This window comes from Pseudorasbora parva, chromosome 20 (assembly GCF_024679245.1).
Source record: "Pseudorasbora parva isolate DD20220531a chromosome 20, ASM2467924v1, whole genome shotgun sequence".
In the NCBI taxonomy this organism is placed as follows: Eukaryota; Metazoa; Chordata; class Actinopteri; order Cypriniformes; family Gobionidae; genus Pseudorasbora; species Pseudorasbora parva.
Window position 1 is genome coordinate 20,436,740 of NC_090191.1, and position 13,380 is coordinate 20,450,119.

The 13,380-nt window shown below is 36.8% G+C and overlaps 1 protein-coding gene across 1 annotated transcript in view; it reads left to right on the forward strand.

Moving 5' to 3' along the window:
• The first annotated feature begins 4,630 nt into the window (after positions 1-4,630).
• Positions 4,631-13,380, forward strand: part of LOC137049012 (sodium- and chloride-dependent GABA transporter 2-like) — a 35,147-nt gene continuing 26,397 nt past the window's right edge. The window contains exons 1-7 of the mRNA XM_067427409.1: positions 4,631-4,804; positions 5,071-5,293; positions 6,622-6,756; positions 6,899-7,039; positions 7,297-7,405; positions 8,410-8,472; positions 9,146-9,275. Coding sequence (XP_067283510.1) covers positions 4,778-4,804; positions 5,071-5,293; positions 6,622-6,756; positions 6,899-7,039; positions 7,297-7,405; positions 8,410-8,472; positions 9,146-9,275 — 828 coding nt within the window. The 5' untranslated portion in view covers positions 4,631-4,777. The remainder of the gene's footprint in view (positions 4,805-5,070; positions 5,294-6,621; positions 6,757-6,898; positions 7,040-7,296; positions 7,406-8,409; positions 8,473-9,145; positions 9,276-13,380) is intronic.

The following is a 13,380-nucleotide window of genomic DNA, read 5'->3' on the forward strand; positions in this document are numbered from 1 at the left end:
AAGCACTTTGAATTGCCATTGTGTATGAAATGTGCTATATAAATAAACTTGCCTTGCCTTGCCTTGCCTTGAATGAACAATACTAAATTAGTAAACCTAAAAAATAAATATTAAAAAAAAACATGCATTTCACCTCTGCTTAAGCATTTTTTCTTCTAAAACTGACATTTTAAACAATATATTTTTGGCACTTTGACAAATTGTTCATTTTTATTTTTCTAGATTATTCCATGCTGATGGACTGCTGGTCCTATCTCAGAGGTCCTATGTACCGTATGTAAAATCTCAAACATTCAATAGTACCATTCAAAAGTTTGGGGTGGTTGTTTTTTAATAGTTATTTATATAGCGCTTTACATATAGAAGGGGGGAATCTCCTCCACCACTAATGTACATCATCCACCTTGATGACACGACAACAGCCACATTGAACCAGAACACCCCAGCTTATTGTTGGAGAGGAGACAATCAGTTCTCTTTGTCAAAATAGTATTTATTGATGTCTTGCTCTGGAAGCAGTCTCGTGCTAATATAATTACAGATCCTGCAACATCCATTTTTGGATTAAATCAATGCTTTGTTTATAATGAGGAGGATGTTTTAAGCTATGAAACTTGCAGAATGCAACAAATAACTTAATCACAACCACCTCAAGTGGCCACTGACTAATCCAACATTTTTTATCTTCTTTCTTGTTTCAGATGCTGCCATAGAACGGGACGAGAAGGCAACAGTTTGGTAGAACTGAGGTTCCAATATAAGAGTATGCACATGATGTCCCAGTAGACGGTGTGTTACTGTATTATACCAACTGAGTGGCAAAAACACTGAGTGGCAGGATTGGTGTTCAGCGTGAATGCTGCAAAAAACAGCACAACACCCAAAACACATCTGGGACAGGGTTAGGTACAAATAGATACAGTTGATTGCACATTCAACAATAAATCAGCGCAATCTTTGTACAACCTTCCGAAAGCTACAGAAAGACAAACAAATAGATTGCTGCTATTCGCAGAAACAACCTGAATCCAGACATCAGAACATTTTATGTTAGATATGTAAAATTTTGGGCTAAAATCATATACTAGGTCATATACTGTATTGACAAATCACCAATTAAATATTTATATTTTTGTTAGTGTTTGTTAAAAAAAATATCCATTGTAATGAGCATTGTGTTCTACAAAGGTGGATGGTTAAATAGACCAACCCAGTTTTTCTTAGAAAGCAAATGTGTATGGTAATTATGTCCGAAATGCCTTATTGCGTTAACAATTTTTAAGCCTGGGTAATATGACGATTATATAATCATCTGGATTTAGAGCTACCTAAACTGTATTTATAGTATTTGTTTAACAGATAAAGTTTTCACACTTTGCTTTATATATTTCCCCGGCATCAGAATCAGGTACATATAAATTCCTGGCCAAACACTGGTTCTTTGGCGCGTTATAATAATCACTGTTGAATCCAAATACATTTAATTTATTTCAGGAAAAAAGAAGCTTGTTTTGCTCCCATTTCTGCAATTTCTCTTATTAAAGTCAGCCCTGCTCCAGAATGTTTTGCCACTCAGTCAAGCTGAGGGTCGTGTCCCAACGGGAGAGTGACATCAGCGCACACCCTCTATTAAAGGAAAGAGACAGGCCTTTTGCAAATCCAAGTTTACATTAAAACGTTGTATTTTGAGTTAAAGTCTATTTGTGTCTGGATTTGCAAAATTTTATTTTTTGTGCAGTTAAATTTATATATGTAAAATCTATAAATGTTTATCTATATATGTAATGTAAAATGTATATATGCTCTCTGTACTTTTACTTTTTGTTAACATCAATAAAAATCACTAACTATTGTTGTTTAGCATGTGTTCTCTGCAGACAAATTTTGATTATATCCATTGGGTCAACATTTTTGCATTGTCTGGAAAATATGAAATTTTGACTTTCATTACAAATTTAATGATGTTTATAAAACGAAAATATTTACATATGTGGAGGCACACTTATGTAAAATATATTAAACTGCTGCATTAATATATAATTCAAAAGATTTACATATATAGAAAACTAATATATTAACATATATTAGAAATTAAAATATGCACATATATTGCAAATTATTGTATTAACATATGTATAGCTAAACTGTTATATGTTTAATATATGTGAAAACAATATTAATACAGTGCCAATCTATTTTGATTTAAGTAATTTTAATATATGAAAATCTATTATTAATATATTCCGCGGTGTAACTTCTTTGTGGGTATATTGCAATAAATGTTTCTATCACTGCTCTTCTTGGTATTTACTGCAAATCCTCGGGTAGTGTTGCACAGATTTACAGGAGTGAAAATTATTTTCATCCCGTTTGTACACAGATTATAGCATGCACAATGCGAGGGTAGATAAATAAATGGATTTTTAATATCTAATTTGTCACATGTTAGCCCGTTGACACTTAGCTATTTAGTCCTACAATAAAATATGGACCTTTAAAACTACAAATTAGACCTACATAGGCCCACATATTTTATTAACAGGGAAAGACTTTATACCGCTTTAGCACTTTATACAATTGGACAACAATCTCGTTTAAACGATTGGTCATGCTGTAAACTAAAATTAGCCGTTTGCGTTCGGAGGTGTCCAATATTATAGTTAATAATTAATTATCATTTGCGTAAAATCCGAGTTTTTTCTGATCCACCGACCCTGATGAAGAAGCCAAATGTTAAACAGCTCTATTAGCCTTAATTATGCCGGAGGTACCGTCACCAAGCGCTCGTTTTTGCGTTTTGTTTCTTTTAAAACTATATGAATCTATTCCGTGTGGTTCATTCATAAAATCGTACATTAAGGAATGCGCATGCGCAGGCTTGAACCGTCTACGCCAATAAGATTTGTTGTATTGTAAACCAATGAAATTACATGTGGGCGGAGCGACACGTGTCGCCCCGCCCCAATGTGTCGCCCCGCCCCATCGTCCAGACTGCACTCTGGGGTACTTGGACTTCATTATTTCGCCGTAGACGTCAATGGGGTCGCTGTGTCCATTTCTTTTACTGTCTATGATTTTGACCTATGATTTTGACATGTCGTGTTTCAGTCGATTTGTATTTGAAATGGGAAACGCGCAACTTCACGGAGAGAAGCCGGATTAATATTTTCATTGATTAATAGCTAAGCTAACATTCTGCTCTGTACCTCATACAAAACTATTAACGTTATATACCACCAGAGAGGACTGCGACTGCAACACATCTTCATTTGAACTACTTTTGGTACCGCTTTTGACATTTTTGCAATAAATAAATTATTGTGAGTACACTGGTCTGTCTGTTATGCTTTGATTTATAACAGTACGTTGTTTTAATAAATGCTAATGGGTAGGTTTAGGGGTAAGTGTAGGATTAGCCGTTCAAAATATTTTTTTTTAATGCTATATTGTTACCAAAATCGTCATTTTCCAACGTTTTACCTTTTATTTTCTTTATATTCTGTATTAAATTGGTAGGTTTAGGTTTGGGGTAGTGTTAAGGGATCGTACATTAATCAATAAAATGGTCAAAGGGAAATTATATAGATATCTTTATGATATAACAAAAAAAAAAAAAATGTTTTTACCAGAATAAAGTTTTGTATTCTTAAAAAAAAAGATTTCATGATGGATTCGTAAATATTTTACGTTTTATAGCTGTAAAAATGTAATAATACTACGTTTAAATGTTGCAAATACGTCTATATTTTACATTTTAGCACTTCTCCAAACGTACTAAGACGTACGTTTAGTCTCTTTGAAAGTAACGTATTAATACCTACGTATTAAGGATGAGACCAGTTTTTTTCTCAGCTTTGCTTGCTAAATAGAATGTATTGAAAACACACCGTTACAGCAGCGAGAGAAAAACGAATGTTATTGTGTCAATGTTCAAGAGCTCAACTAAAGCAAACACTGATCACCATAATGGTAACGTCAGAAGAAACAATCAAACAACATCTGATAATTCTCAATAAGAGCTTCTGTAGTCGTCTGACAGAAATAAAGTCAGTCTGGTTAGTAATGTGTGAAGCTGGTAATGCTGTTTGTGGAGTTGTTTAATCCTCTGATGAGATCTTCAGAGATTTAATGTCTTCTCTTTATCTTCAGTTGATGAAATCAACTTTCTTCTGTTGATGTTTCTCTTTCCTTCAGTGATAACAGCAGGTGTTCATCAGTGTCTGAATTCACTCTCTTCTTTCGTCTCTCTCTGTCGAGTGGTCTATATCAGTGAACTAGTGTAGGGAATAGTGAATAAGGGGATAGGGAGTGATTTTGAACACAGCCTCTGAGTGTCGACTTTAAGTGTGTTAATTCACAGTATATTACTGTTGGCTATTTTCTCGAAAATGACAAATATTACCCAGAATGCATTGTTTTCTACAGTATATTACTGTTTTAATGGAAAACAGCATTTTATCTATCTATCTATCTATCTATCTATCTATCTATCTATCTATCTATCTATCTATCTATCTATCTATCTATCTATCTATCTATCTATCTATCTATCTATCTATCCTGTCTGTCTGTCTGTCTATATATCAGTATGTCTATCTGTCCGTCTATAAGTATGTCTATCAGTCCGTCTGTCTGTCTGGCAAGAAGCAAGTTTTCACATGGCTTGTAGTTCAGATTGTAATGCTGCAGGACATCCCTGTACGTCACGCCCTCTCCCACTTTTTAAAGCGTGCAGTAGTCAAGAATACTTCACTCTGCACTGACGCTCTGTGCATGCATGTTAGGGAGCTGCCCACAAACTTTGGTAAGTCCAAGGACTTTTTGGTCTGGATTTTTAAATAGTATCCATTTTAAACTGTTTCTGTTATGTATCATTTCTCTTTGGAGAGTGAGATTCATTTAATAATTCCATGTAAACATTCCTTCACCGTTTGTCAGTTGTAAATATTAGTTCTATAACTGAATGTAAGCATATATGATTTAATTAGTTAAAAAAATAAAACTAATTAGGCTCACTGTTCTGCATGCTAATGGACTTTTAATAACTCGTAATTAAATGTGTGTTCACAGAGAGATACATATAAAAAAGGGTCCATGGAGGAGACTAGAGACGGAGGCATTGCTAATGGGGAAGCTGTAGAGCCTGAGGCTCAGAAAGGGAGTACAGAAAGAAGACCCGAGGAGAGGGAGAAATGGGCCAACAAGACTGAGTTCCTGCTGTCCATGGCTGGAGAGATCATCGGCTTGGGGAATGTGTGGCGCTTCCCTTACCTGTGCTACAAAAATGGAGGCGGTAAGAGAAAGTTTGTGGTACAGAAAGGGTCGAAATGTAGGGCTGTTGTGTATCATAGAAATTAAAAGGATTGCAAAAAAAGGCATTAAGCCTGCAGCGTTTTGAACCCCTGCACCATGAGATGGATTTGACCTTTAAATTCCAGCTCATCAGAGCTGAAGCCCATGCTTTATAACATAATCAATAGACCTCTGTATTCTTCAGCAATGCTTCAGCAAGAATACATTTTTGCTAAACATTGTGGACTGTTTCCCTGAGCACATGCTGATACAACCATTTTGATTTTATTGGTGCTTGCAAACACCATTATTACAATTGTCATACTTGAGTTTAAGGATTTATTAAAATCCTTAACCCAATAAATGAAACATTTGTACTATGAATATTATTATTATATTTGTATTTTCATACTTTTATTTTAGCTACCTAGATTGAAGCTCTGCACACTCTGGGCTTCTCTCAACTAATTCATAAACATAAACAAATAGTGAATACATTTTAATGTGGACACACGTAATTATTGTCTTCTTCTTTTTATTACACTAAAATTATGATCATTATTCAATTAAATATACAAATAAAATTTAATAAATTAGGTCTTATTTAATTCTATAAACTATAATACAGATCTGCCAACATTGTCGCTATATGATAAATTAAAATAAGCTGATAACATCACTGTTTTCTCCAGAACAACTGTACAGCCAAATCAAATTTTGTTGCAATATTGTTTGTCTGTTTAACACTGTGAGGCTGCTTTGAAACAATCGTTATTGCAAAAGTGTTATATAAATAAAGCTAATTGATTGATTGATATTAATAAAAATTATAATTTCGTAAATAAGTAGGTAGGCCCAAGTTATGTTTTTTTTAAAGATCATAAGAAATTAAGTGTCAAGTGTGTTTTCTACCATTCCAGAGAAGCTGCAGAATGGTGGACATTGTTTATTTAATGATATGTTATTGGGATGACAACCCTTAAAGGATAGTTTGACCACAAATTAATATTTTGTCATCACTTACTCACCCTCACATTGTTTCAAGCTTGTATGAGTTTCTTTCTTCTGTTAAACACAAAAGACGATATTTTAAAGAATTTTGGTAACTCTACAGTGGACAGTAAGCATTGACTTCCATTGAAATTGTTCCCTTCTATGCAAGTCAATGGATGTCATCAACTGTTTGACTAAAATCATTCTTTAAAGTATATTCTTTTTGGTATCTTTCAACTTGAGGGTCAGTGAATAAAAAACTTCCTTTTAAAGAAATTAGCAACAAGACTTTTGTGACTATAAGGTAAATAACCAACACATCTTTGGTCTCTCCAGGTGTCTTCTTCATTCCATATTTCATCTTTCTGTTCTTTTGTGGAATCCCAATATTCTTCCTTGAGACAGCGTTAGGTCAATACACGAGTGAAGGGGGCATCACTGCTTGGAGAAAAATCTGCCCCATGTTTGAAGGCGAGTTATGCTTTCATAAATTGATCTGCACCATAAAGACCATGTCTTTAATAGCTGGAATTAAATGAAGTTAGTTTATGGTGTTGTGTGTATTATTTTGCCCAATGTGGATTTACTCACGCAAACTAGTTTTTGTTCACAGGTGTAGGCGTTGCGTCCCAAGTTATAGTGATTTATCTAAATATATATTACATTGTGGTCCTGGCCTGGGCTCTGTTTTATCTATTCAACTGTTTCTGGAGTACTCTACCCTGGACTTCCTGTGACAACTATTGGAACACAGGTGTGTATCATTGTGGTGTGTAATGCATTTAAAAACTCTATTCATATGGAGTTAAGACACTGAATAACTGTCAAGCAGTTTCCGTCTTGCCCAATGCCACAAACATTGCAGCTCTGAATACAGTATTATCAATATCTGCTTTGATAAGCATCACTATTGTTCATGCTGCAGAATTTTCAAACTTTTGGTTTGTAGCTTGTCTTGCACTGTTTGTGCTTACATGAATGTTATACGTCTCATTCCCCTTTTATCAACAGTGAACTGCCAAAATATAAGTGCTACATACACAGGTGTGCACAGACCTGCAGTTGACTGGTCTTTCCTGTACAATGAGACGGATAGATTTGGTGGAAACTACAGCATGAGGTAACCTTACTTAATAGAGTACAAAATAAAAACATGTGCAATGTCTGTTGTTCTCCCAGATGTTTACATGGTCATGGAAGATGTTCTTTGAAATTCAGGCTTTAGATGATTGCAAACACACTTGTAGGAAAAGTTCCCTAAACAAAGTCCCTTTTGTAATGCGTTTAGAAAGGATGATTTATTCTTTGTTTGGACATAAATAACAGGAAATTGAAAAGAACCCACAGACAGATGCAGGTGTATTTTAATATGGCCTAGAGAGTTAACATTTCACTGAACTCCAATACTGTATGTTCTATACTTGATAATATATAGCTATTTGCATTTTTCTGTTAATGTGCTGCTGAAAAAAAAATAGCTTAAAGCATTATTTGGAGAACAACTAGACCATTTTAAACAAGCTAAGACCAGAAAACCAAATTAGACTGGGTTAAGTTTTTTTTTTTTTTTTGTCAGCAGATAGTTTAAAAATATATATATATATAACTTATAATTCTGAAACAGAAACAGTTGCTTTTGTTTGAAAGGAATGCCCTTGAAAACCTTTCGTGAACTCATACACTGCAAAAAATGCTTTTCTTACTTAGTATTTTTGTCTTATTTCTAGCCCAAATATCCAAAAAATATTACATTAAGAAACATTTATTAAACAAGTAAAAATTATTGTCTTGTTTTGGGAAAAAAAAACAACTCAAAATTAAGAGAGTTTTTGCATAAAATAAGCAAAATAATCTGCCAATGAGGTAAGCAAAATAATCTTGTTTTCTGTTTGAATTAAGATTATTTCCCCCCCCCCCCCCCCCCCTGTAGATTTCTTTGCTTATTTTAAGCAAAAACTCTCTTAATTTTGAGTAGTTTTCCCCCAAAAAAGGTCAAAACTGTTTGCTTGTCTATTAAATACTTCTTGTTTTAAGAACTTTTAGATGTTTGGACTAGAAACGAGACAAAAATACTAAGTAAGAAAAGCATTTTTTGCAGTGTACTCTATATCTTTCTTTCAACAGTTTCCAAAATGAATCCGAATGGCCCCCTTTTAAAGTGACCTCCTCCGAACAAGAGTACTGGCTGTAAGTTACATAATTTTCTATACATATCAAATACTGCATTATTGCCACAAATTTTTTTTGCGGGGGGTTCTCAGCAACCTAAATCTATCTTCTGGATTTATGCATTTAAACATTAACTACTTAAATGAATATCATTCATTTATCATACATAGTAGATTTCTACATATTTATTGTAATGATATAGTATCAAGGAATAAACTTCACATTTTAACAATGTGGAACTTGCTTTAGTGTCAGTCAGCTACTTTCGAAACCTTTTGGTAACGTCAGAAAATTCACCTAATTTAGTGTCAGTTCTCTGCCAAGTCCTGGACTATGAGTGAGATAACCCCTAACCTCAGAAAGGGTGGGAAAAAAATGAAAAACATCCAACATCTGTGGGACAAAGTTCTTTTAAGGTTTTATAATGCAGACATGGAATATTGAGAAATCTTAGTTGAAGCACAGAGCCAAAGAGAGCTTTATGAAAACAACATGTTTATAGTTTGTGCAGTTTCCTGAACTAAATCAATGAGAAGATACATCTGTATCAAAGCATATTTACATTTATTGGCCTAGGTTTTTCCAAAAACTAGAAATCTAAAACTTGAGTCTTGACATGCATGTAAATAAAATGGAAATATGTTGTGTATAATATCTTTGTGTGTGTGTGTGTGTTTCTGTATACCCTTAGCCATCGTATGTTGCGGGTGACAAACAGTGGCAGTCTGGAGAGCATAAATGCTGATCTTTCGCTGTGTCTTCTGTTGGCTTGGGTCATCGTTTACTTCTGCATCTTTAAAGGAGTGAAGACCACAGGCAAGGTCAGTGGGTGCTTATGCTAAAGAATTAGACCAGTGGTTTTCAAACCTGTCCTGGAGGACCCCCAGCCCTGCACATTTTGTAGCTGTGTCTCATTTCGTTAAATTTCGAAGGCTGCGTCCTCCGGAGGACACATCCTGTGTAGGATGCAGTATACGGAGTGTCCTCAATCAGAATTAAACAAGACGTCCTTCGTAGGACACAGGAAGTATCACGTTGCTATGCCAACACGTTCAGCCTCGTTGCGCTCTCACGCCAGTTATATGAATGAAAATTATTTATAACTTGAAAATGACTATGAAATGTTTTTTGTCTTGAGAGCAATGTACTGTTCTAAACATTTAAAATGCACTAAAGCGTTGTAATCCTGTTTACCACAACTATCTGTTTGAGGTAATAGAGCTTAAAAAAACAACAAAAAAAGCTTGAACTTCTTAATTTAAACACCACACGCAGTTTATGAGGACATGATTCGGTTTATGGACTATTGTATGTGACTAACGTTAGACCTTAGCAGTAGCAAGCAAAACGGTTTTGCACGTCAGACTAGTGTAACGTTATAACTTACATCGAACAACAATAGTAAGTGCATTTGAATGACGAAGCACGCGATTGTGTCGTTTACTGATGTTTACTCACGCGACGAGCCAACAGCATAGACATTTGAAGCAGTTTTACTCACCGGCTGCTTCCAAAGCAGGACCGAACCTTTATCGCTGGGACCGCTCCGTCAAAAACACACTTCTTTGGTATGATTTGGTAAAGTCCTGACAGCAGTGACCGTGGAGATCCACTTTTGCGACGCGACTTGTGAAGCTTCCCGTCATTTCTGCGTTCAAATCGGTTCAAATGCAGCGCTGCCTTCCCGGAATGCTGTGCTGAAGCGTTGAAGTCGCTTGATGTCACCCATAGGAATAAAGTGGAGCGCGGCGCCTCGATCGACTGGATCTGCACCTGAGAGAGTGTTTACGGGCGTGCATTTCCTCTCTCGCTCTAGTCACGCGCGTGCACATCCTACGCTCGCATGTATATCTGGCGGTGTTTGTTCATATAATAAAAAAAAAAAAATGACGGTTGTTAACGGAGACGCAAATAATTGTGGGTTATCTCCAGCCGTGAAGGCTACTCCTCGTGCACACTCCGAATTCCTGTGAAAGAAGGACGCATTCGAAGGTCGCATTTGGAGTGCCCTACTCACTTTTTTGAAATGAGACGGACTTATGACGTATGCACCCTTCAAATGCGACCTCCGGAGGACGCAGCCTTCTGAAATGAGACACAGCTTGTATGTCTCCTTCATTTAACACACCTGATTCAACTCATGAGCTCATTAGTAGAGACTGCAAGACCTGAAGTGGGTGTGCCAAATAGGGGAAACATATAAAATGTGCAGGGCTGGGGGTCCTCCAGGACAGGTTTGAAAACCAGTGAATTAGACTGTATGCTAATGAAATAATAAAGAAAAAAAAAACTATTAAGTACTCATCATAAACACAAACTATGAAAACCCATAGACTTACATGGAAGGAACTCAACTAGGGAGCAAAATCTATGGACACTTTAGAGCTATCGTTCATAGTAAACTAGCAATCACCTTGTGGCTTGCTCAGTTGGAGACACAACATTTTCGACTATATTACTGATCTGCCTGCATTGACACTATATGATAATTTAAATTAGCTGGACGACATCACTATTTTCTTCAGAGCAACTGTACAGGCGAATCAAATTCTGTTGCAATATTTTCCTGCTTAAAGGGTTAGTTCACCCCAAAATATAAATCTTGTCGTTAATTACTCACCCTCATGCCGTTCAAGACCCGTAAGACCTCCGTTCATCTTCGAAACACAAATGAAGATATTTTTGTTGAAATCCGATGGCTCAGGCAGGCCTTCATTGACAGTAATGTAATTTCCTCTCTCAAGACCCATAAAAGGCACTAAAAACGTTGTTACAAAGCCCATCTAACTACAGTGGCTCTACAATAACTTTATGAAGCGATGAGAATAGTTTTTGTGTGCAAAAAAAAAAAAAAACAACTTTAGTAATGGCCGATTTCAAAACACTGCTTTGTGATTTAACACCGTGAAGCTGTCTCGAAACAAATGGTAAATAGTGATATATAAATAAAGGTGACTTGACATGATAACACACAATCAAACAGTAGCATGCTAATAGTCATTCAAAACATTTTAGCTACAGCAAAGTAACAATTAAAACCACCCAACAATGTAGTATCATGCTAAAAACAGAATACCTCAGCAACCACATATAAAGCCCCTAGAAACCTCTCAGGACAACCTACGGTATAACAGCATGCTAAAAGAAAAAAACACCTTAGCAAACAACTAACCACCTAATATCTTAGCAAGCACAAACTATAGCAACATTCTAGGTAGCACGTGTATTTTTGACATTCCAAGATGTCTGTAAAAGAGTGCACTTCATCTGAAAAGCATCTGTTGTGGATAAACATCTGGGGTGGGGTGGGGGGTACACTTTCTAACATCTGACAGGAAATTTTTTAGAGACGTATTGCAGATGAGCAAACGCTTTGAGAAATAAAACACATTTTCCACATAAAAACACAACATGCCTCTGCTGTGTGCTATCAGGAATGGTAAAGCCACTCGGTATACCTTAAAGGGGGGATGAAACACTCAGTTTCAGTCAATCTCATGTCAATCTTGAGTACCTATAGAGTAGTATTGCATCCTTCATATCTCCAAAAAGGCTTTAGTTTTATTATATTTATAAAAGAAATATGGGCTGTACCGAGTCTTTCCGGAAAAAAACGAGCGCCTGGAAGTGTATCGTGTGGGCGGAGCTAAAGAATGATGAATGCGCACAAAGCGATGACGTCCTCAAGCGTGGAGAAACTCATGGCTATCGATCAGATTCAGCTAATACAGATATGATCCAGAATCACAGGCTGAAATAAATTGAACAGGAGAAACAGCAACAGCAGGACGTCCGTCTCTGTGGTATGTACTGTATTTAGTGGCCTGTCAACATTTGTGTGTGTTTACTCGCAGTTTATGAGGACATGATTCGGTTTATGGACTATTGTATGCGACTAAACCTTAGCAGCAGCAAGCAAAACGGTTTTGCACGTCAGACTAGTGTAACGTTATACATAGAACAACAATGGAGTCCGTTAGCACATTTGAATGACGAAGCACGCGATCGTGTCGTTTACTGATGTTTACTCACGCAACGGTAGCCAATAGCAGAGACATTTGAAGCAGTTTTACTCACCGCCTGCGTCCAAAGCAGGACCGAACCTTTATCGCTTGGACCGCTCCGTCAAAAACACACTTCTTTGGGATGATTTGGTGAAGTCCTGTGACAGCAGTGACCGTGGAGATCCACTTTGCGATGCGACTAAAGCGATGTTGTGAAGCTTCCCGTCATTTCTGCGTTCAAATCGGTTCAAATGCAGCGCTGCCTTCCCGGAATGCTGTGCTGAAGCTTTGAAGTCGCTTGATGTCACCCATAGGAATAAAGTGGAGCGCGGCGCGGACTATAACGACGACTGGATCTGCACCTGAGAGAGAGTGTTTATGGGCGTGCATTTCCTCTCTCGCTCTAGTCACGCGCGCGCACCCTACCGGGAGAAGAGCCCGTACGGCCCATACAAGGACCTTCCGCTCTATCGACGTCAAGCCGACCCATACTCGAAAAAAACTCTCCGAAACTTGTGAGAAACCGGAAGGAGTATTTTTGATACAGAAATACTCCATCAAACGTCCAACTTTGTCTATGTTTAGGATGGGAATCCAAGTCTTTAACAGTGTAAAAAGCTCAGTATGCATGAAACAGCATTTCACCCCCCCTTTAAAAATGGCAATGCAATGTCCTGGTAACCACCCACAAAGGCAGCCTCAAGCACTTGCGGTGTGACGTAACAGTAATGGTCACACCCAGCGTGTAGACACTGGCTGCGTCCGAAACCTGGAAAATGCTGCCTTTGGAGGACACATTAGGAAGGCATCAAGGCACGTCCGAATCTAATGTTAGCTTGTCTCCTGAGATACTTTGTTTTGATCAATTTTTGAAGGCAGCATATATTTATTATGATATCCCACAATCCTGTGGTTTCCATCC